This window comes from Babylonia areolata, chromosome 5 (genome assembly GCF_041734735.1).
Source record: "Babylonia areolata isolate BAREFJ2019XMU chromosome 5, ASM4173473v1, whole genome shotgun sequence".
NCBI classification, from domain to species: Eukaryota; Metazoa; Mollusca; class Gastropoda; order Neogastropoda; family Buccinidae; genus Babylonia; species Babylonia areolata.
This window is the reverse complement of record NC_134880.1, coordinates 7,406,104-7,431,103: the sequence shown is the minus strand read 5'-3', so window position 1 is coordinate 7,431,103 and position 25,000 is coordinate 7,406,104. Positions and strand designations below refer to the sequence as shown.

Below are 25,000 nucleotides of genomic sequence, written 5' to 3'. Positions count from 1 at the left end.
TAAACGAAGCGAAAGAGGAAGATCGTTCCAAGTGTCAGGTCAAGAGACAGAGAGGCGGCCGACTGTGGTGTGTCTGAATTCGTGAACACGGAAACAGAGTGGATCTGACGCTGACTGGAGGGTAGAGAGCGAGATGGGGTGCTCAGAAGTCAAGTGGATCTGACGCAATGTCCTTGAAGATTCTTTTGAACCAAGGCACTAAGCTGTGACTTCACCGCCTCAGTCAGAAGAAGAAGTGTCAGGTTCTTCTCTTTTCAAGATAAGGCGGATTAAAAACTAGAGTTTTTCCTCCTTCTTTCTTTTCAGTGCAAGAACCAGAGTCTTCTCTTTTCAAGATAAGGAGGATTAAAAGCTTCTCCTCCTTTCTTTTCAGTGCAAGAGCCAGAGTCTTCTCTTTTCAAGATAAGGCGGATTAAAAACACCTCCTTTCTTTTCAGTGCAAGAACCACAGTCTTCTCTTTTCAAGATAAGGAGGATTAAGGTACTGACTAACAGTGACAGACTCAACCACAGCTTATAAAAGTGCACTGGGGTTCCCTGGCATCAAACAGAAAGAGGATGGTAAACCTCCCTCCAGTGAACAATAATTGGTTGTTTCACGCTCTGCCAGACTTGGGCAACATTTTCTTCAGCAGGGAAGGGCTGGGTATTCACTGGGTATACACCAGAGTCCCGTTCGCGTGAGCCAATAAAAGGTCTGCGACCAGCGAAAGCCTTTACAGGGATTACAGGGTTTTCGTCTCCTGTTGGTAATCGGCGTGAACGCTTTTGTCTGTGGTGTCGCCTCTGGCTGTGTGCCTGTGTGTCTGTCTGTATCATTTTTGCCTCCCCCCCCCCCCCCACCCCCCTCTTTTTTTTTTTTTTTTTTAAGTCTGCCTTTCAGTTTGGATGTGTGTATGGGGGAGGGGAAGGGGAGGGATGGACTGGTGGCGGTGGGATTATTTACTTCACTGTCTGTCTTTCACCTTCTCTCTTCATTCAGTTTTCTTCACTTTTTTTCTCAGATTAAATTGAAACTAGAGAGAGAGAGAGAGAGAGACAGACTGACAGACAGACAGAGAGACAGATACACAGCCAGAGACTGTATGGATGGTATGATTTTTATAACTGCGTCTCCCCAGTTCATCCAATAGTTGGAGTAAGACAAACAGACGGACAGACACTATCGGACCGGCAGACAGGCAGACGAAAAAATAGTCGCTGACTGACTCTCGCAGACGACATGATCGATGCCCCAATCTAATCACACCCCATGCCTCCTTGCTCGTTTCAGCTCCACAGCCGGGGCACCAACCGAGGAGTTCAGTATTCCTTCAATGTCCCTCTTGACGTCCCAGACGACTACTTCCGGCGAATCATCGATCCCGCCGATCACAACGTAACACGCCATGAAACGTCATCACAGAGCCATCACGACGGAAGCGACAGCAAAGATGATGAAGGCTTGATTGATGACGTGGAGAATGACGGCGGTGACGGCAGCAGGGTGGGTGATGGTCTGATGGAATCGGTCCATTCCAATAGCTCCTCCAGTCAGGGTCACAGAGGGGAAGGAGGGGGCAGCGAGGAAGTTAGAGGTGGAGAAGAAGAACCAGAAGACGAATATCTGGAAGCGGAAGGAGAAGAAGAAACAGAAGTCCGTGACCAGTTCTCTCTGTATCAGGATGACGATATCGGTTTTGATGAAAGCAAAGACGACGATGAAGAAGAAGGAGCTAAAGAACCAAACGATGATTCGTCTCTGGATTCAGACGATGACATCAGTTCAAATCTTAAGTTTGATTCGAGCGAGCTAAATGAGAAAGACAACCTGGCATCCCCTAGCTTTGAAGATGAGAGTGATGACGACGACAGCGATGATGATGACGATGATGACAGTGACGAAGAAGAAAAAGACCAGGAGCCTTTGGTCACTCCTGATGTCCCGACAGATGACTCTGAAGTGGGTGCTCCAGAACCTTTGCTTTTGTCTAACCCCGAGGACAACAAAAACGAAATCATCGGGACAACAGAACCTCAACTCCACGATTTTGAAGATCCAAATCGGGACATGTCCACCAAGGGCGCTGGGAGTTCCGAGCTTCAGTCGGACATGGACAGCCGGTCCTCTGACGACGACCTCAGCACTGCCCGGGGGTCCGCCTCTCCCGGCCCGGCCCACACTGACCCCAGTGCGGAGGAGGAAGTAGGCAGTGAGCTCACCACCTCCAGTCCCCAGAGCACGGAGAGTGAAGACACCTTGGCAGTTCAAGACGAACCAGCCGTTCAGCAGACGTCAGAGAGTCAGGAGCCGTCGTCGGCACGTGGCGGGGAACGGGAGGCCAGCCCCTCCACCACGCAGGACGGCGGGCACGCGCCAGCACAGCCGACAGAGTCCTACCCCGAGAAACCCCAGAGCCACAATCGGGTGACCCGCCGACACACGTCCCCCACGGCCCGCTCCTTTCTGTCCCAGCAGCGCCACACCCCCACCCGGCCCGTCGCCACTCCTCGCCACCCCGCCACCCCTCGCCACCCGGCCACCCCTCGTTACCCGGCCACAAACAGCAGCAGTAGGAGGCTGGGTTTCAGACGGAGGTTCCGACGTCCCAGCTATTCGCAGAGCTTCACCTTCAGGCGGCGCTACAGGCCCAGGGGGCGTGGCGGCCACACACCTCCGGCACGGCCAGGCGACAGACGGCGACCGGACCGTCCGGAACAACCCCGGATCATGACGTCACGGATCAACTCCCACTCCCCCACCAGGAGAAGGATCAGGTTCCGGGTTCCCCCCAGAAAACAGACCCCCGGGGGGAGAGACGGGGCTGGGGGTTTGGCGGGGCAGGGCCAGGATGTATCCGGCAGGAACCCCTTCCACAGGGCCCGGAACCACGAGCGGCGCCGCACGTCACACAGACAGGCCCTGACTCTGGGGCACAGCGGCTCCCGGGATGAGGACGGTCAGGTGACCATCCGGGTGGGTGACCGCCACTCCCAGGGTGGGGCTTCACCCTCCAACCCCAACCAACGTCAGTACTCGCGTCACGATGACGAACGGCGACGTCAGCAAGAAAGTTCCCGCCAGAGGGAGTACGCCCGGCAGCAGGAAGAGTACCGCCGGGAGATGCGCAAGCGGCGGCAGCAGATGGAGCAGCAGAGAGCGGCGCAGCAGGCGGAGTACCAGCGGCGGCTGGAGGAACACAACCGCAAAATCCGACAGCGACGGCTGGAGCAGCAGCGACGACAGCAGCAGCATCACCACGGACACAACCGCCGTCGCCACAACCGCCGCCATCACAGCCAGCATGAGAATGGCCGACAGGGACACAAAGACCGGCACGTGCATGTGGCCGTACCCACCAATGGGGCGGCCAGCGTTGTGGCCTCTTCCGGAAACCCAGCGGCATCACGAGGTAGAGGAAGTGACGGAAGGCGGAGGACATCCAGTGACCGTTTCGTCACCCCCTCGCCGTCCTCAGCAGACAGAACTGCAGCCCCCACCCGTGCCCCCAGAACAGACTCTCCGCCCAGACCCCACAGCCACGGGCCGTCACACCCCGCCACGCCCTCTTCAGCACGAGACTTTCTGACCAACCCCGCTGAGCAGACAATCCTCCCCACCCTGTCTGCTGTGGGAGGGGGAGGGGGAGGGCCCGTGTCACCCCAGTTCATTCCGGAACATCCCAGTCGTCAAGCTCTGTCCGGCCAGGACGCGGGTTCTTCCTCCAACGAGCTGCCGAACGAGGACATGACGCCGCTGGTGATTGGTCCAGAAGGCAACATCGTGCCGACCATGAACGAGAGGGGAGTTCTGATTGGCGGAGAGGGGAACCTGGTGGCGCGAGAGGAGGACAAGATGTCGTACGAGTGGCGAGTGTCGGGGCTGACTGCCTGCACTCTGACGTGTGGTGGAGGTAAGGTGGTACCGCTCTGTGTCCTTGATGCACTGACAGGGGTGGGGGGTGGCTGGGTTGGTTTGAGTTGATGGTACTTTGCTTGGTCAATCAGTTGCTTCTTCTTCTTCTATGTGAAGAGTCATCGTAGCTCCGCACAGAAGAGCTGTTCACCAGATTCCTCCAGTCCTGTCAGTTGATTGTCAAAGCCTGGGTCTCTGCAAATGGTTCTCCTGTCCATTCTGCAGTGTTGTCAGTCCATCGTATTTCTTCTGCCTTCCCCTCTGTCTCCCTTCCCCAACAGTTCCCTAGAGGACTATGATAGCAAGGCTTTTGGACCCTGTTACGTGGCCATACCAGCGTACCTTTCTTTTCTTAACTGATGTCAGTAGAGCTTCACAAGGTCCAATGTGCTGCTTGGTGGTCTGGCACACTTGTTCATTCGTGAAGTGATCAGTGTATGTGATGTTTACTATCTTGCGATAACACCTCATTTCCGTGACCTGAATTAATTCTTACTTCCAAATCCGCCATTCTTTATTATCTTGTTGACCAAAATCCCACTCCATGTACATGTTTGATTGTTTGCCAACTAAAAAAAATAATGAAATAAAACAAATGAAAAAATATCATAAGATAATTTAGAATGATGACTGGTTAACTGCCATCCAATTACTAGTTATTATTGTTGTTTTTTTAAGATGCATGCAGACGTGTAGCACTTCAGATTTCGTATTGTGCGAAACCGCTTTGATTTGTCTCTGCACAAGATTCAGCGCAATGCCATTGTTATTATTATTATCATCATCATTAGTAGTAGTAGTAGTAGTAGTAGTAGTAGTAGTAGTATTGCACCACCAAGTGGCGTTCTTCTTCTTTTTCTTTTTTCCTTTTTTTTTCTTTTCTTTTTTTCTCTTTTTTTTCTTTTTTTTCTTTTTTTTGGTCTTTCCCCCCCCCTCTCTCTCTCTCTCTCTCTCCCTTTGTACTTTCTAGTGTAATCGCAACATGTGCTATTCCTTTAATCTAATAGTTCTCTCCCTTTGGCCATACTGTCTGGAACTCCCTATCTCTGTATCTTAGAAAAACTCAGTGTTATTCAACTTTTCAAAAGAATTTAAAAACGCCTCCCCACTCATGATGTGTACAGATGAGTTCTTGTTTCAGTTTTCTGTGCATGTTGATGTGCTGTGCGGATGGGTAGGGGTGTGACGTGTTTTTCTGTGCTTCTGTCAGTGGATTGTGACGTGTACATGTGTGTCTGGTTTTAGGAGATGGGAGTGGATTTTAACTATTGTGATATGGTTTTTATGTGTTGTTACATTGGACTGAGGGTAGTTTTAAGTATCATGACATGGTCTTTAAGTATTGCGATATTGATTGAAGTACTGTGACATGATATGTGCATTATTTAGATATCATGATGCATGATTTGTACGATGATTGTTGTATAGTCTCCGATGATTGTGCGCGTGTGTGTGTGTGTGTGTGTGATATCTAAAGAGAAAATAAATCCTAGACTTGCTGGCACCACTCCATGAAATTCATTTCAAAAGGGTAATTTCTCGAAAACGAACAACAAAAACTTGTAAGTAAACCCCAGATAAAATAATTGTCCCTTTTTTTTTCTTTTCTCAAATTTTCGCACACAGGGCTTCCTCAGGAGAGCGTCTTGTCAGTGACGTATTGTCTTTAGTACGTCATCACCTCCGTTTGACGTCAATAGCAAAGTTTCTACAGAAAAGTTGTCAACATAGTGAAGTGATATCTAACTGGGGGAAAAAAAGAAAGAAAGAAAGAAAGAAAAGATAATGATGAATTTAGATAATGATAATAATAATAATGATTAAAATGGATATTAAAAAGGGGGAAAAGGAAAAAAAGGAGAAGAATAGATAAACAGATAATCAAAAATAACAAAATGAAATTGAAGAAATATTTGTTAAATGTAATTATGATAATGATAATAATAATGATAATAATAATAATAATTTGTGCACATTCATGGAACAGCATCTTTCCCTTTGATGGTCATCGTCTATTTATCGAGCTGGTTAGTTTGCTGTTCTCTGGGTTCGAATGTCTCAGATTTGAATCCTCTTTTTCGAAATACTGTTGAAATCTGACCTTTCATTCCTACCTTTAACAAGGGTCCCTACGTTTCCCTGCTGGTATATTTCCCTTCTTTGCAACATGTCTTCCTTTTCTACATGTTCAATGGGAAAGACTTTGAGGTACTTCAAATCTCCATCTGTGGGGTGTTTTGATGACCTCACATGCCAAGCAAGCTGACACTTGGTCGTATATCCATATGTTTTTATGTACAGATAGATAGGTAGATACTATATGTGTGTGTGTGTGTGTGTGTGTGTGTGTGTGTGTGCGTGCGTGCGTGTGTGTGTGTGTGTGTGTGTGTGTGTGTGTGTGTGTGTGTGTGTAGCGAGAGAGAGAGAGATGTGTTGTCACAGGTGTGTATCATGTCACATGTGTTGTCACAGGTGTGCGTCATGTCCCATGTGTTGTCACAGGTGTGCGTCATGTCCCATGTGTTGTCACAGGTGTGCGTCATGTCCCATGTGTTGTCACAGATGTGCATCATGTTTTGTGACAGGTGTGCATAATGTCCCATGTGTTGTGACAGGTGTGCGTCATGTCCCATGTGTTGTGACAGGTGTGTATCATGTCCCATGTGTTGTCACAGGTGTACATCACGTCCCATGTGTTGTCACAGGTGTGCATCATGTCCCATGTGTTGTCACAGGTGTGTATCATGTCCCGTGTGTTGTGACAGGTGTGCATAATGTCCCATGTGTTGTGACAGGTGTGCGTCATGTCCCATGTGTTGTGACAGGTGTGTATCATGTCCCATGTGTTGTCACAGGTGTACATCATGTCCCATGTGTTGTCACAGGTGTACATCATGTCACAGGTGTTGTCACAGGTGTACATCATGTCCCATGTGTTGTCACAGGTGTACATCATGTCCCATGTGTTGTCACAGGTGTGCGTCATGTTCATTATGTTGTGACAGGTGTGCATCATGTTCATTATGTTGTGACAGGTGTGCATCATGTGTTGTGACAGGTGTGCATCATGTTCATTATGTTGTGACAGGTGTGCATCATGTTAATTGTGTTGTGACAGATGTGCATCATGTTCATTGTGTTGTGACAGGTGTGCATCATGTGTTGTGACAGGTGTGCGTCATGTCCAATGTGTTGTCACATGTGTGCGTGCGTCATGTTCCATGTGTTGTGACAGGTGTGCATCATGTTGCATGTGTTGTCATAGGTGTGCATCATGTCCCATGTGTTGTGACAGGTGTGTATCATGTCCTATGTGTTGTCACAGGTGTACATCATGTGTTGTGGCAGGTGTGCATCATGTCCCATGTGTTGTGACAGGTGTGTATCATGTCCCATGTGTTGTCACAGGTGTGCATCATGTCCCATGTGTTGTGACAGGTGTGCATGATGTCACATGTGTTGTCATAGGTGTGCATCATGTCCCATGTGTTGTGACAGGTGTGTATCATGTCCCATGTGTTGTCACAGGTGTACATCATGTCCCATGTGTTGTCACAGGTGGGCGTTATGTCACATGTGTTGTCACAGGTGTACATCATGTGTTTTGACAGGTGTGTATCATGTCCCATGTGTTGTCACAGGTGTACATCATGTGTTTTGACAGGTGTGTATCATGTCCCATGTGTTGTCACAGGTGTACATCATGTGTTTTGACAGGTGTGTATCATGTCCCATGTGTTGTCACAGGTGTGCGTCATGTCCCATGTGTTGTCACAGGTGTGCGTCATGTCCCATGTGTTGTCACAGGTGGGCGTTATGTCCCATGTGTTGTCACAGGTGTACATCATGTCCCATGTGTTGTCACAGGTGTGCATCATGTGTTGTCACAGGTGTGCATCATGTGTTGTCACAGGTGTACATCATGTCCCATGTGTTGTCACATGTGGGCGTCATGTCCCATGCGTCATGTCCCATGTGTTGTCACAGGTGTACATCATGTCCCATGTGTTGTCACATGTGGGCGTCATGTCCCATGTGTTGTCACAGGTGTACATCATGTCCCATGTGTTGTCACATGTGGGCGTCATGTCCCATGCGTCATGTCCCATGTGTTGTCACAGGTGGACGTCATGTCCCATGTGTTGTCACAGGTGGACGTCATGTCCCATGTGTTGTGACAGGTGTGCATAATGTCCCATGTGTTGTCACAGGTGTGCGTCATGTCCAATGTGTTGTGACAGGTGTACATCATGTCCCATGTGTTGCACAGGTGTTCATCGTGTGACAGGTGTGCATCATGCCCCATGCGTTGTGACAGGTGTGCATCATGTATTGTGACAGGTGTGCATCATGTCCCATGTATTGTGACAGGTGTGCTTCATGACCCATGCGTTGTGACAGGTGTGCATCATGTATTGTGACAGCTGTGTATCGTGTCCCATGTGTTGTGACAGGTGTGCATCATGTCCCATGTGTTGTGACAGGTGTGCGTCGTGTTCATTATGTTGTGACAGGTGTGCATAATTTTCATTATGTTGTGGTATGTGTGTATCATATCATGTCCCGTGTGTTGTGACAGGTGTGCATCATGTTCATTATGTTGTGACAGGTGTGCATCATGTTCATTATGTTGTGACAGGTGTGCATCATGTTCATTATGTTGTGACAGGTGTGCATCATGTGTTGTGACAGGTGTGCATCATGTTCATTATGTTGTGACAGGTGTGCATTCATGTTCATTATGTTGTGACAGGCGTGCATCATGTGTTGTGACAGGTGTTCATCATGCCCCCCCCCCCACCCCCCCCCCACCTCCCCATGTGTTTTGACAGGTGTGCAGCAGTCAGCGGTGGTCTGTCTGGATACACGCACACAGGCTGTGGTTACCAATGGCAACTGCGCGCACGTGCCGCAACCAGAGATCCAGACAGTCACGTGCAACACGCGCCCCTGCCCTGCCGAGTAAGGGAGCCCATGTATTCAGTCCCTGTTCATCCTGCTTCTGAAATGATTTCTTTCGAAAATGATGATGTCTTACGAATTCGGACATTTTTTCTGCAGAAAGGAACCGTCAGCCTCTCTGTCTTCCTTCCTTCCTTCCTTCCTTCCATCCATCCATCCATCCATCCATCAATCCATTGTTGCACTATGTTTATACACATGCACAGTTACACCACCACTATATCTTTTTCCCACTGTTGCCACAAGTGTAATGATTGGAGGTTGGTATCGCGACATTTACCTGTCAAGATAACGTTAGAACTTCGTCCTCATCTTCTTCTGATTCTTATCATTATTATTGTTATTATTATCAGTAGTAGTAGTAGCAGAAGTGTCATTATTGTTATTATTATTTCTTCTTCTTTTTTTTCTTCTTTTTTTACAAATATCTTAATTCCACGTTTTTTTGTGTTTTTTTTTTACTCACTTGTGTAAACAAAGTGAGTCTATGTTTTAACCCGGTGTTCGGTTGTCTGTGTGTGTGTCTGTGTCCGTGGTAAACTTTAACATTGACATTTTTCTCTGCAAATACTTTGTCAGTTGACACCAAATTAGGCATAAAAATAGGAAAAATTCAGTTCTTTCCAGTCATCTTGTTTAAAACAATATTGCACCTCTGGGATGGGCACAGAAAAAAAAATGTAGCCTAATTATATGCAAACTGCATTTACTGTTATAATTATATTTTTGTATTCTCTAAACTTGGCACTTTGATCTGATATTCGACACAACAACAAGAGCAGTCATCAATATCATTTTTTGTTCAAACAGGAACTTCTTTTGCTAAGCATGGAAGTTTTATTTATTTTGCAAACGTTTTGGTGCAGGTAGTAAAAAAGGGAAATTACTCTGTAATTAATGCTAGGGGACTTAATTTGCCACAAGTGAGTCTTGAAGGCCTTGCCTCTCTTTGGTTTTTGTTTGTTTGTTTGTTTGTTTGTTTCTTTTTCATTGTTCTCTGGCCCATCGCCCCCCTCCATTGCACTCTCTGGCATATCGGGAACAGTAGTAGCAGAAGGATGGGGTATAGCAGCAGAAGCACTGGTGGTGGTTGTAGTAGTTGTGGCAGCAGCCGCAGCAGCAGCAGCAGCAGTAGCATTAATTTTGGAGTGGTGGTAATAACACCAGCAACAGTAATAGTAGTCCTAAAAGTGTGTTGTAGTAGTTGTGGTAAAAGCAGCACCAGAAGTACTATTACTACCAGCACCAGCACCAGCAGTAGTAGTAGCAGCAGCAGCAGCAGCAGCAGCAGTAGTAGTAGTAGTAGTAGTAGTAACAGAAAATACAGTGCTAATAATGGTACTAGGAGCAGTTGTTGCAACGTTGTAGTAGTGCTAGCAGCAGTAGTAACAGAAGCAACAACAGCACCGTAGTGGGTGTAAGACTGCCAGCAGCAGCTGAAATGATAATTATAGCAACAGCAGCAGCTGCAGCAACGATAATGATGATAGCAGCAGTAGCAATAATAAACCACCATCATCATAGCAGTAGTAGCAGCAGCAACAGTAATGATGATAGTAGAGGCAGCAGTAATGATAATAACAGCAGCAGCAGTAGTAACAATTGCAACAGCAGCAACAGTAATTGTAATAACAACAGCAGCACTAATGATAGCAGCGACAGCAGCAACAGTAATAATAATAATAGCAGAGACAGCAGTACCGATAATAACAGCAGCAGCAGCAGCAGCAGTAGCAGTAATGATAATAACAGCAGGAGCAGTGATAGAAATAACAACAGCAGCAGGAGCAGAAGCATGCTTTGTCATCATCAACACCCCTCTGAGTGCAGCTTCCATGTGTGTGTGTGTGTGTGTCAGATGGCAGAGTCATCCGTGGTCGGCCTGCAGCATGTCATGTGGTCATGGAGAACAGACTCGATTGGTCACCTGCACCGCGCGAATTTCGCCAACCTTGAACTTGACCCGACCGGAGGAGAACTGCCAGGGTCTGGTGAAGCCGGAATCCAGAAGACTCTGTCAGAACGACCCTTGCACTGCGTGGAAGACTGGAAACTGGTCACAGGTCTGTTGTCTGCTTGTATGTCTTCGTTGTTATTGTTGTTATTTGTTGTTGTTGTTGTTGTTGTTGATTCTTCTTCTTCTTCTTCTTCTTCTTCTTCTTCTTCTTCTTCTTCTTCTTTCCGTCCTCCTCCTCCTTCTCCTTCTCCTCCTCCTCCTTGTTGTTGATGTTGATTCTTCTTCTTCTTCTTCTTTCCCCCCTCCTCTTCCTTGTTGTTCATGTTGATGTTGATATTGATTCTTTATCTACTTCTCCTTCTTCTTCTCCTCCTCCTCCTTCTTCTCCTCCTCCTCCCCCTCCTCCTCCTCCTCCTTCTTCTTCTTCTTCTTCTCCTCCTCCTCCTCCTCCCTCTTATTTTTCTCCTCCCCCTCCTCCTCCTCCTTCTTCTTCTTCTTCTCCTCCTCCTCCTGCTTCTTCTTCTTCGTCTTTTTCTTTTCATCCTCTTCATTTCCTTCATCATTGCCCTGCTCTGGTCCTCCTCTTTCTCCTCCATCAACTATGATCACCTTCTTAGACGTCTTCTTTTAGCATCGTTAACCAGATTTATAGCAACCGCAGCCAGTATCTTTCGGTCGCCGTTCTAAATACCAACAGTCTATGGGTAATTCTTATGATACAATGGCGGTAAAATTTGTGTCGAGTTTTCATAATTCAAAGTCTACATTTTACTATCAGAGTAAATTCCGGAGTTTCGAAGGCGTGATAGATAGAAAACACGTGATAATTTATATGGTTGGAACGTTTTAGAAAAACCCATGAAAACACATCCGGTGAGGTCCATAGATATAATGGATTTTACCAGCTTCACACTATTCTGTCATTATTAATTGTACAACATGGCACTGGCGCTACGCTTCTATGGCGGGAATGTTAACTGCTCACACTGAAATCAACGAGAATTACTTGCTGAGTTCATCTTCTGTCTCTGTCCCTGTCTCAGTCTCACCCTCTCTGTTTCTGTATCTGTCTTTCTCTGTCTCTCTATCTCTTTGTCTCTCTCTGCATTTCTCTGTCTTTCTCTCTGTGTCTCTGTCTATGTGTCTCTGTCTCTCTCTCTCTCTCTTGAAGAATTTGCTTTTGTGCTTGCATTTTTCTTTCCTTTTTCTCTCCCAGAAGGCCGGGTGTAAAAAAGCAATTATTGTGTTTATTCCCTTACCTTCGCTCGCTCGCTCGCTCTGTTTGTCTCTCTGTCTCTCTCTCTAATCTCTCTCTCTCTCTCTATCTCTCTGTCTGTCTCTCTCTCTCTTTGTATATCTCTGTCTGTCTGTCTGTCTGTCTGTCTGTCTCTCTCTCTCTCTCTCTCTCTCTCTCTCTCTCTCTCTCTCTCTCTCTCTCTCTGTGCACTAAGTTCCTATGCTAATGATTACACACGATGATGTATGAACAGTTTCACACTGACCACGTCACTGGCTGTCCCTGTGCAGTGCTCCGTCCAGTGCGGGGAAGGGGTACGAACACGTGACGTGTACTGCGTGGACCAGACAGGATATGACGTGTCCGATGACCTTTGCCCCGGAAGCAGGAAACCGGAAGCGGAAGAGCGGTGTGAGACGGGTCCCTGCGGCAAAGGATGGTACTTCACCCGCTGGCCAGAACAGGTGGGTCCGGGTTGCTTCCTCCTGTCTGTCTCTCTGTTTCTGCTCCCCTCCTCCCCGTGAAAAGGAAGGTGGCAGAATGGTTAAGACACTCAGCTGCCTATACAGAGAGTCCGTGAGGGTGTGGGTTCGAGTCCCGCTGTCAACCGTTCTCCCACGTTTGACTGGAAAATCAAATTCAGCGTCCAGTCTTTCGGATGAGACGATAAACCGAGGTGCCTTGTGCAGCACGGACTTGGCGCACCGAAAAAGAATAGAACCCATGGCAACGAGAGTGTTGTTCTCTGGCAAAATTATGTAACGAGAAATCCACTCTGATAGGTACACAAATATATAAGCATGCACTCAAGGCCTTACAAGCGCGTTGGGTTATGCTGCTGTCAGGCATCTGCCCAGCAGATGTGGTGTAGCGAATATATATGGATTTGTCCGAACGCAGTGACGCCTCCTTGATAAACTGAAACTGAAACTCCCCTCCTTCCTCCACCCTCCTCCCCCTCCCCTGACACATACCCCTCTTCTGACCCAACTACAGTGAGAAAGATAGACATTGTTTCCCGTTCTCTTTATTGTCTGTCTGCCTGTCTCTCCTCTGTCTCTTTCTGTCGGTCTCTGTCCCTCCCCAGCCTCCTCTCTCTCTCTCTATCTCAGTCACAGAGAGAAAGACAGACCGTCTTGTTTCCCGCTCTCCTAATTGTCTGTTCTGTCTGTGTGTTTGTCCTCCGCCTTCATGTCCCTCGTTTTGTCTAGTCTGTCTTTCTCTGTCTCTCTATTCCTTCCCCCTTCTCTCTCTATCTCTCTCCCTGCCTCTCTCCCCTCGTTCACTCTCTCACGGATTCTTTTTTTTTATTGGTGTAAAAGCATCAACGTTTTCCCTATTGCTACGTGATGATACATTTTATACCATGCAACATTACAATAATGATGATGACGATGATGACGGCAACAATGAAGATGAGGTCGACAGTGATGATGATAATGACGACATTGTTAATGATGATAACGACGACAGTGATGATAATGACGACATTAATAACGATGATGTCGACGACGACGACAATGATGATGATGACGATGATGATTGCAATGACGACATTGAGAATGATGATGACGACGACAATGATGATGATAATGACGACATCGATAATGATAATGATTGATAATGGTGATGACGACACCGACAATAATGATGATGACGATGACGACGACAATGATGATAATGACGACACTGATAATGCTGATAACGACGCCGACAGTGATGATGATAATGACGGTATTGATAACGAAGATGACGGAGACGACGACAGTGATGATGACGAGGACGACAACAATGAGGACGATGGCGACATTGATAATGATGATAATGACGACGCTGATGATCATGACGATGCCGACCATGATGACGATGATGACGATGACGACGTCGCTGTTGTGTGTGTGTGTGTGTGTGTGTGTGTCCAGTGCCCGGCGAGGTGCGGGTCGGGCCGGAAGTGGCGGCGGGTGACGTGTGTAGGGGAAGGGGGGCAATCCCTGCCGGAGTCCAGCTGTGACGGCGTGTCCCGTCCGGAGCCTTACCTCCCCTGCACGGCCCCTGCCCCCTGTGGCGGTCACTGGTTCACCGGGGAGTGGACACAGGTGGCTTTTTTTTTTTTTCTTTTTTTTTTTTAATTACTTTTTTCTCTTTTCTTTGCTTTTTTTTCGGGTTTTTTTTTTCTTTCATTTTTGTCTATTTTCATGTATTTCTCCTTTTTTTCATTCTTTTCTTTCTTTCTTTTACCCTTTCTTTCATCCTTTCTTTCTTTCTTTCTTTCTTTCTTTCTGTCTTTCTTTCTTTATTTATTTCTTGTTCTTTCTTCCTTTCTTCCCATCTTTGTTCCTTTCTTTCTTTCATTCCCTTTTCTTTCCTTCTTTATTTCACTCTTCCTTTCTTTTTGTCTGTCTTTCTTCCTTTCTTTCTTTCATCCTTTCTTTCTTTATTTCTTCCTTTTCTCTTTCTTCATTCTTTTCTTTCTTTCTTTTTATTCCTCTCTTTCTTCTTTTCTTCCTGTCGTCCTTTCTTTCTTTCAGTTTTCTTTTCTTTCTTGGTTTCTGTCTCCATAGGCAACAGCTGCCATGTTCACTGGTATAGATCTGTGAGTGGGTTTGTACATGAATGGCTAATTTGCCTTGCTATGATTATAGTCAGCCACACTCCGTTTTCTGGTGTGCGCATGCTGGCTATGTTCGTGTTTCCATAACCTACCAATTACTGATACGAACCACGGGATCATTATCGTACGCCTTTGATCGCACGCGCGTGCGCGCTCACACACACACACACACACACACACACACACACACACACACACACACACACACACACACACACACACACACACACACACACACTGAGTATCCATTTGTGTAATGTGCTGGATAAAGACTTTTTTTTCAATTGAACACTCTGCACTGGTCAATATTATATTGAAAGGTCAGTTGATCGACATATGGATGGATGGATGGATGGCTTGATTGATTGATGGATTGATTGTTTGGTTGTTTGATTGACCGGCAGTGTAACGTGACCTGTGGCCAAGGCCACCAGAGCAGGGACGTGGTGTGCATGAAATCCTTGCCTGGGGGACTACTTTCTGTGGTGGCGGACGAGAATTGTGACGCGGCGGTTAAACCTGTCACCTTTGAACCCTGCCAGCTTGACGCATGCGCTCCGGAATGGTACCAGACTTCCTGGTCGCAGGTTCGTTGAGCGTGTGTGTGTGTGTGTGTGTGTGTGTGTGTGCGTGTGCGCGCGCGCGCATGTTAGTGTGTGTGTGTGTATGCGTGAGTCTGTGGATGTGTGTGAAAGTGTATGTGTGTGCATATGTGTATATGCGAGTGTATATGTGAGTATTTTTGTGCACGTTCAGTCGCGGGTGCGCGCGCGTGTGTATATGTGTGTGTCTGTGTCTGTGTGCGAGGGCCTGATTCACGTGATGGAGTGTGGGTGGATTCAGACCTGGCCCTTATAATGTGGACATGGTGCTCACTGCAGCTGCACCTGAGTGAGTTCAAATCATGTTCATCTGCCAGCAGACTTCGTGGAGCCATCTCAGCGTTGTGCTGTAAGGCATGCAAGTTGGGAGGAGTTAAGGTACACCACCCTCCACGAAGTATTTTGTGGATCTGACGAACGCTTTTGATGCCGTCAGCTGTGGTGGCCCCAGCCTGTAGAAGATGACGTCCAGTGCTGGCAGCCTTGACTTAGTTCACCGTGAAATTCTGTCACTTCCGGGATTGCACGGTTGCCAGAATGCATGGTGATGGCGAATTTCCGATCCCGTTCCATTTCCTGTCACAAAATGGCATCAAGCAAGACTGCGTGCTTGATCCTGCCTTCTTCAACGCAATGTTTTCTGCTGTGCTGAGCAATGCTTTTACAGATGGTGATGGTAGGACTGATACTGATATTTAAGTAGCGCCTATCCTATGTTTAAGAGGCCACAAGCTCCAGGCGCTTTACAAACACGGAGTCATTCGCACAGGCTGCCTACCTAGGAAGAGCCGACTACAGCTGACATTTGGCGCTTATCATTTGTTTCCTGTGTCCTTCAATCAGGTTTCAGTCACGCGCACACACACACTCATACAGATATGTTACATTTTATGTGTATGACCGTTTTGTTTATTTCAGTACCCCGCCATGTAAACAGCCATTTTCCATTTTCGGGAATGCGAACGCTGGGTATGTTTGTGTTTCCATGAGCCACTAAACGCTGACATGGATTACAGGATCTTTAACGCGCGTATTTTTACCTTCTGCTAGCGTATATACGCGATGGGGGTTCAGGTACTGGCAGGTCTGCACATATGTTAACCTCAGAGATCGGAAATAAATCTCCACCCTTTACCCATCAGGCGCCGTTAGCGAGATTCGAACCAGGGACCCTCAGACTGAAAGTCCAATACTTTAATCACAACCCCTAACTTCCCTCCAGCAGAAAGCTACGCCCTCTGCACTGGCAGACAAGTGCGGCCTTGTTCGCCACACAGCTGGTGATCATTCCGGTCTCGCCGTACAACAAAGGAAATGGAGGCCACATTGCAGCCAGCTCCTGTGACGCTTTGCACCTGTCTGCCATCAGTGTCAGCAGCTGGAGACTGGTCCATCCTCCTCCTTCTGTGACCCCTTCCCCCCCAGCCCCCTGCCCCCACTCCCCGCCCCCGCACCCCCCCCCCCCCCCCCCCACCCCCGCAATCCTCCGTCGCCCTTCTCCCCCCTCGTCCAACTATACCACTACCACCATCACGTCTTCCTCTTCTGCTTTCTTTCTTTCTTTCTCTTCCTTGTTGTTGTTGTTGTTGTTGTTGTTGTTGTTGTTGTTGTTGTTGTTGTTGTTGTTGTTCTTCTTCTTCTTCTTCTTCTTCTTCTTCTTCTTCTCCTCCTCCTCCTGTTCTCCAGTCTTTATTCCCTTCTGTGTGCAGTGCTCCAAGTCGTGCGGAACGGGTCAGAGAACACGGGAGGTCAAGTGTCTTGACCCCCAACAAAGGCCGAGCAGTGACTGCCCCCTGGCGGACAAACCTCGCACACGGGAAGCGTGCAACACCCAGCGTTGTGTTGTTCGGCGTCCGGCCCCGTCCTCCTCCTCCTCTTCCTCCTCCTCTTCCTCCTCCTCCTCCTCCTTCTCCTCCTCCTCCTCCTTCGCTTCCTCCTCCTCAGGTATGTCGTCGTGAGTGATCGATTTGCTGAGTGAGTGACTGAGTTACTGGCTGGTTGGGTGGTTGGTTGGTGAGTTATCAGACTCAGTTTACACCAGAACAAGACTTGCTTCACTAGTTTTCTTGGTGGGTTGGTTGATCGGTTTGGTTGAGGTCGTACATCACTATGATTGGTTTGGTTGAGGTCGTACATCACTATGATTGGTTTGGTTGAGGTCGTACATCACTATGATTGGTTTGGTTGAGGTCGTACATCACTATGATTGGTTTGGTTGAGGTCGTACATCACTATGATTGGTTTGGTTGAGGTCGTACATCAGTGTGATTGGTTTGGTTGAGGTCGTACATCACTGTGATTGGTTTGGTTGAGGTCGAACATCACTGTGATTGGTTTGGTTGAGGTCGAACATCACTGTGATTGGTTTGGTTGAGGTCGTACATCACTGTGATTGGTTTGGTTGAGGTCGTACATCACTGTGATTGGTTTGGTTGAGGTTGTACATCACTGTGATTGGTTTGGTTGAGGTCGTACATCACTGTGATTGGTTTGGTTGAGGTTGTACATCACTATGATTGGTTTGGTTGAGGTCGTACATCACTGTGATTGGTTTGGTTGAGGTCGAACATCAGTGTGATTGGTTTGGTTGAGGTCGAACATCACTGTGATTGGTTTGGTTGAGGTCGTACATCACTGTGATTGGGTTGGTTGAGGTTGTACATCACTGTGATTGGTTTGGTTGAGGTTGTACTTTAGCAAGCAACTTTTAACTCTCTCCATACGAACGGCGAAAGAGACGACGTTAACCGCGTTTCACCCCAATTACCATCATCAAATATTGCAAGTGGAAGGCTCTTACACTGAAGAGGTGAATGTTGACAAAGAATACCACAGTTCTGACGACGGAAGCTAAAGGTTGGGTCATTCAGACACCCACTGGACATCCGAGGGGTCTGTGTAGAGGAGAAGAGAGGACTGGCCGTACTGAGTGGGTTAATGAGAGAGAGAGAGAGAGAGAGAGAGAGAGAGTATGTGTGTTAGTGAGTGAGTGAGTGACCTCCCTTCCCTGCCTCTTCCTTTAGCAAGCAACTTTTAATGAGAGAGAGAGAGAGAGAGAGAGAGAGAGAGAGAGAGTGTGTGTGTTAGTGAGTGAGTGAGTGACCTCCCTTCCCTGCCTCTTCCTTTAGCAAGCAACTTTTAATGAGAGAGAGAGAGAGAGTATGTGTGTTAGTGAGTGAGTGAGTGACCTCCCTTCCCTGCCTCTTCCTTTAGCAAGCAACTTTTAATGAGAGAGAGAGAGAGAATGTGTGTTAGTGAGTGAGTGAGTGACCTCCCTTCCCTGCCTCTTCCTTTAGCAAGCAACTTTTAATGAGAGAGAGAGAGTAAGGTCTGTGATTCACTGCCGCATTTCCAGAACTCATGCCTCTGGTGGTAGCTCATCATGCCCGAATGACTGACAAACTGACTGACTGACTGACAGACTGGCTGACTGACTTGCTCACTAGCTGACTGACTGACTGAAAGGCTGATTAGGTGATTTCTTGGCTTGTTGACTGATAGATTGTGTGGTATGTTGGCTTGGATGATTGGTTGATGGGCGGTGACCTACAGCATTGCAGGTCAACATTAGTGTTTGGTTGATTGAATGATGGATTGTAGGTCACCATCAGTGTTTGATTGATTGATTGATTTATTGACTGAAGCCTACCTTTCGCGCAGTGAGTTATATCAGATACATGAATGATGTATCACAGTATGAATTAAGGAAATACTGAGTGAGTGAGTGAGTGAGTGAGAAGGAATAACACTACCGATCCACAATTTAAGATGATGATGATTATGATGATAACGACGACGATGATCATGTCGATGACGATGACCACTCCAACAACGACAGTTATGATGATGATGATGCTGATATCCACGGTGATGGTTGAGGTGATTGATGATGATGATTACAACGATTACTACGATAATGACGACGATGATGATGATAGAGGTGGTGATGATGACGATGCTGATGTTGTTGCTGATCGATGACGACGATGAGGACGATGACCATGAAAGCGATGGTCTTCCTTTCCAGGTTCGAAGTGCCAGGACACGTTCTCGCGTTGTGAGATCGTGCGCCATGCCCGCATGTGTCGCTACCCGTTCTATAAAAAGAAGTGCTGCGCCACGTGCTCCCAGGACTCGTGATTTTCCTCAGTCTCCACGTGCAGCCAGTCAGGACACGTGACTTCCTCTCCACGTACTCTCGGGTCACGTGACTTCCTCTCCACATGCAGCCAGGACACGTGACTTCCTCTCCACGTGCAGCCAGGACACGTGACTTCCTCTCCACGTGCAGCCAGACCTTGGCTCTCTGTCGTCACAGGACGTCTTTTCTTTTCTTTTTTTTTTTCAATGGTTATCAGTTTTTTTTGTGGTTTTTTTTGTTTGGTTGGTTGTTTGTTGTTTTTTTGTTGTTTTTTGTTGTTGTTTTTGCACCCGTGGTGTTTGTTGTCTGTCACTCATTCAGACCTCGGGAAGGTTTGTTTTTCGTCGTAATGTCAAAAGCTTATTCCTCTGAGGATTTTGTCTTTCTGTTTTTTGTATGTGAATATCTCTGTATCTGTGTCTTTTTGCCTCTGATTTTGTCTGTTTTCTGTCTATCTATCGCTCTGTCTGTCTGTATGTATGTTTCTCTCTGGAATTTATTAGTGTCCCTTTTTCAAATGTGTGTCTGCTGCATAATACTGATTTATGACATTTGTAATTATACTTTGTGTTTCCTAATCAATGCCTCTTCAGTTCACGTGTTTGGTTGTCTAATTATTTTGAATTGGTATTTTGAGAAAAAAAGTGGTGTATGTATGTGAAAAAGAGAGAGAGAGAGAGAGAGAGAGAGAGAGAGAGAGAGATTATGCGTGCATGTGCGTGTAGGTGTATACCTATGTGTGTGTATGTCCTTTCCATTTATCCACCTGTCTACATGTCTGTCAAACCTTGGGTAATAGTTTTTGATAGTTTTAAACCAGTGGCAGAATCGAGTTTGGGGCAGACTGGGCCTGCAGATGTGAAATGATCAGAAACAGCAGACTTTCTCTCGAAACCTCCAGGTTACACTGTACCCTAGTGGCTGTTCTGTCCGCATGTTTTGGCAACTGCACATTTCGCAGAAAGTTAATTAAGGACCTCTTCATGAAACCCGATAATTATGTCTCCATGAAATGGTTGTTGGGTTGTTGTTGTTTTTTTTTAATCGAGAGATGATTGAAAGTATGCAGGATGTGTGTGGTCAACCACCGGCATCTCACTGAATATGTAAATGGCGTATTCAGGCACACGAACATCCTGAACAGCTTGAATGATGCGTTCCATGTTCCAGCCAAACCTATACTGTTGTACAGTGGTTTATCAGCGTTAACTGTGATTTTTTGTTTTCATTGTTAAAAAAACAACAACACACACACACACACACACACACACACACACACACACACACACACACACACACACCAAAAAAAAGAGAAACAACCGGAAGTTGACATGCAAGAAAGTACATGTGGGTATGAGTGGTGGTCGTTACACGGACTGAATACAGCGCTCTTTGCCGAACATTCTGCATCATTTTATCATGCCAAGGAAAGAGACTACAAAAATACCAATACGTGGTCCTTGAATTTTTCTGACGGGCGCAATAGCCGAATGAAAAGCGTTGAACTTTCAATCTGAGGGTCCCGGGTTCGAATCACGGTGACGGCGCCTGGTGGGTAAAGGGTTGAGATTTTTACGATCTCCCAGGTCAGCATATGTGCAGACCTGCCAGTGCCTGAACCCCCTTCGTGTGTATACGCAAGCAGAAGATCAAATACGTACGTTAAAGATCCTGTAATCCATGTCAGCGTTCGGTGGGTTATGGAAACAAGAACATACCCAACATGTACACCCCGAAAGCGGAGTATGGCTGCCTACATGGCGGGTTAAAAACGGTCATACAGGTAAAAACCAACTCACGCATATACAAGTGAACGTGGGAGTTGCAGTCCAAGAACGCAGAAGAAGAAGAAGAATTTTTCTGAACCCAGTGTTTAACGAAATGGAAAGAAATCTGAAGAGAGGCTAACACCAGTTCTCTGAAATCAACAGTTTTGTGATAACCAGGAGCAGATTTAGCGTTGTTGAAGAGATATATTATTGTGTTGATACTGCTTTCTTTCTTTATCTCACTGGTGGATTTGTATCAATGATACTGTATCTTTCTGCCAGTTATTTGTCCACCTCATTGTTGTGGGAAGTTGAGATTGACAACAGAAATATAAAATTGAATAAATCTACCTTTTGTTTAAATAGTTGGGACATTTTTGGAGTGACTTCTATGAAACATGAAATCCTGATGCGATATTGCAGATAATGAAACAAATGACAGATCTTCAAACAACTTATTAAAATCTTATAAGGAGAATGTGACGCAATGTTACTCCCACCCCTTACCATAACCCCTAAATCCCCTTTCTTGTCTTCCCTCTCCCCAACGAACTTTGTTTCTCTCTCTCTCTCTCCTCTCTCTCTTTCTCTCCTCTCTCTCTCTCTCTTTCTCTCCTCTCTCTTTCTCTCCTCTCTCTCTCTCTCTCTTTCTCTCCTCTCTCTCTCTCTCTCTCTCTCTCTCTCTCTCTCTCTCTCTCTCTCTCTCTCAGTGTGTGTTTTCGTGCATGCGGTATGTGTGTCTGTGTCAGTGTGTGTCTGTGTCGGTGTGTCTTGTGTCTTTGAGAGCGAGAGAGAGAGAGAACATGCACGTATGTTCGCGTGCATACAAGACGTTATGTGTGCATAAGACAAAGAGAAAGATGGAGGGTATAAATGTGTATTGCAATGTTAGAATCTCACGTGCATTCGTTGAAAAGGTAGAGATGAAATAGCGGCTTGGTAAAGCACGGTTTTCGCTTCTTCCAGTGTTGTATTGAGCTGCGATATTCTTGTCGCTTTCTTTAGATTCATATCTTAAACCACGACCATGGAAACTGAGATTTTTGTTTCTATTGCTTGATTGGATAAACGTATTTCAAATCAATGTTGTACACGGCCTCAGCTTTAGTGACCTGTATATTGTTGCATGTACATACACGTCTTGAGTAAATCAGCTAAATTCTTAGTGCATATGAAATTGATAAATTCTTTGTGTACAGAAACATAAAAAGCACTGATTAATTCTATATAATGCCCTATTTGTGAGAGTCTCATACTAAATGTACTGTTAGAATTAGGATATGTGTGCGATATATTTCTTGTTTGAAAATATCTTTAAACAAAATTTTTTTTTTAGTTGTTCTTATTTTCGATGCATTGTATGTCCTTGATAAACTGTATGATTGAAAAAATATACGAAACATGTTTTGTAAGATTTTTTTTTCTTTTTTGTGTGTGTGTTTGTCTAATTGACATTCTCTTCATGTGTTTGGTCTTCCCCTTCGATTTGTTGATTTATATTTTTATAACCCAACATTTCATTCATTATACTGGGGTTAACATTTGTTTTTCATGGCGCACATTTACAGATTACTATATTATGTGTTTTGACATTAAAAAAAAAAAAATGAGGGGTGGGGGTATTTTTCCTTCCCTTTTCATATTGTTGCTTTTCTTTCTTTGTACGCTTTAACTGAGAAGTGGTGCATGTGTATAGTGCACTGTGTACTAAAACTGAGAAATGGTGCACATGTATAGAGCAGTGTGTACTTTAATTGAGAAGTGGTGCATGTGTATAGTTCACTGTGTTCGTCGAACTGGTGTTGTGAAAGTGTACACATATTTAAAACAAACAAATAACAAATAACACGATCTTCATGAATTCTAAAAATCGATTTTGTATTATTTCATTGTGCTGGATTGTTTGTTACAATTTATTCAGTAATATATTTGCTTATTTGTGTATTTATTTACAATTTTCAACATCTTTTATTACACACACACACACACACACACACACACACACACACACACACACACACACACACACACACACACAGATACATACATACATACATACATACACCGCATCAACCACACATACAGTACAGTGGTCAGTGTAAATAAGTGAATGAGTAATTGATTCTGAAGGTAAATAGATGCAGTGACTGACTGATTGAAAGCATGAATGAAGGAACACACAATGAACAACTGAATGAACAAACAAAATAATGAACTGATTATCTGATTTGCCGTTTAGCCGTTTCTCCGTTCGCCCTTACCTAATAGCCACACATTACACACACACACACACACACACACACACACACACACACACACACACACACACACACACACAAACGTTCCTCCATTGACAGTGCAACACTCAATTAAACAGTATATAAAAAAAAATCTTGCTGCACAATTGTGCAAAATTTAATATTTCAACCCAAACTTTGTTTAAGATTGACATTTTTTTAAAGTCTATTCCGAAAACCAGACTGCTGTGTTTATCTAAATCACAAGAGATGGAAAACAACTTACTCATGATTGTTTCGATGAGTCTATAGTATGAAAGGTAAGTGGCGAAAGAGGGAAAGAGATGAATTATTTTTTTCTTATTGAAAAGGAAGTAATGTGCTCACTTGAACTGATCGTTGAATTTAAAAAATATATATGTTTATACGAAAGAAGGATATGGAGAAAGGCAAAATTTTGATTCATAAAAAGCCCATAACTAAAATAGAAGAAATAATATGGTCATATATTACAAAGAGGGGGAAAACCGATTAAGAAACACAACATATAGGTCATCAGTGCAATAACAACAGCAACAACAATGTTAATAAAAATGGTAATAATAGTAATAATGATTACAATAATAGTAATAATAATGATAATAGGAAGAAGAATAGTGATGATGATAATAATAATAGTAATAATATTATTATCATTATTCTTCTTATTATCATCATTATTGTGTGTGTGTTGTGTGTGTGTGAGACAGAGACAGAGACAGAGAGAATGTTTCTGTTGACAATTAATTAGCAAATGATGGCAAGCTCAGGTGTCACAAATAATATTTTCGTTCACAAATCACGCACGCACACACGCACGAACACACACACACACACACACACACACACACACACACACACACACACAAACACGCACAAATACACACAAACACATACTCACTCACAAACACACACAAATACACACGCACACACACACTCACACACAGACACACACACACCACAGCACAAACATACACACACACACACACACACACACACACACACACACACACACACACACACACACACAATTGTGACCTGCAGTCTGTGATGGGTCTTGTTGTAGTATCCCTATAGACATACAATGAATTCACTGTGAAAAAAGAGAGCGAAAGCAGCAGCAAGCACGCGCGCGCGCGCGCGCGCGCGCACACACACACACACACACACACACACACACACACACACACACAGTCCGTGCACGCATTCGCAAAAAAAAAAAAAAAAAAAAAAGTAGCTGAAGTCTTAGATTCCTACATGAGTTGTGCCACTGCTCTGCTGAATATTATTCTAAAATCTATAGACATTAATTTTGCTAAACCACTCTCATATACATACACATCGCGTTGTCACAAAAAGCTACTTAATCACATCAACTCTTAATCCATTTTACTACCTTGTAGATGCGGTTTCTTATAGCCTTGATGTTTCACGTTAGTATATTGGACATTTTCGCTTAGTCAACATTAGATATGATAATTGTTGTAAATTTGTCTCTTTTTTTCTGAATAAAGAGGGAAATCATCTCACACTGGATAAAACAATAGAGT

The 25,000-nt window shown here is 45.3% G+C and overlaps 1 protein-coding gene across 2 annotated transcripts in view; it reads left to right on the top strand.

The window, feature by feature from the left end:
- Positions 1-24,990, top strand: part of LOC143281905 (uncharacterized) — a 255,605-nt gene extending 230,615 nt beyond the window's left edge. For both annotated transcript variants that reach the window (XM_076587190.1, XM_076587191.1), the window contains exons 10-17: positions 1,274-3,893; positions 8,728-8,857; positions 10,716-10,920; positions 12,342-12,515; positions 13,974-14,147; positions 15,067-15,249; positions 16,974-17,208; positions 19,292-24,990. In XM_076587190.1, the coding sequence (XP_076443305.1) occupies positions 1,274-3,893; positions 8,728-8,857; positions 10,716-10,920; positions 12,342-12,515; positions 13,974-14,147; positions 15,067-15,249; positions 16,974-17,208; positions 19,292-19,404 (3,834 nt within the window). In that variant the 3' untranslated portion in view covers positions 19,405-24,990. The remainder of the gene's footprint in view (positions 1-1,273; positions 3,894-8,727; positions 8,858-10,715; positions 10,921-12,341; positions 12,516-13,973; positions 14,148-15,066; positions 15,250-16,973; positions 17,209-19,291) is intronic.
- The last annotated feature ends 10 nt before the right edge of the window (positions 24,991-25,000 follow it).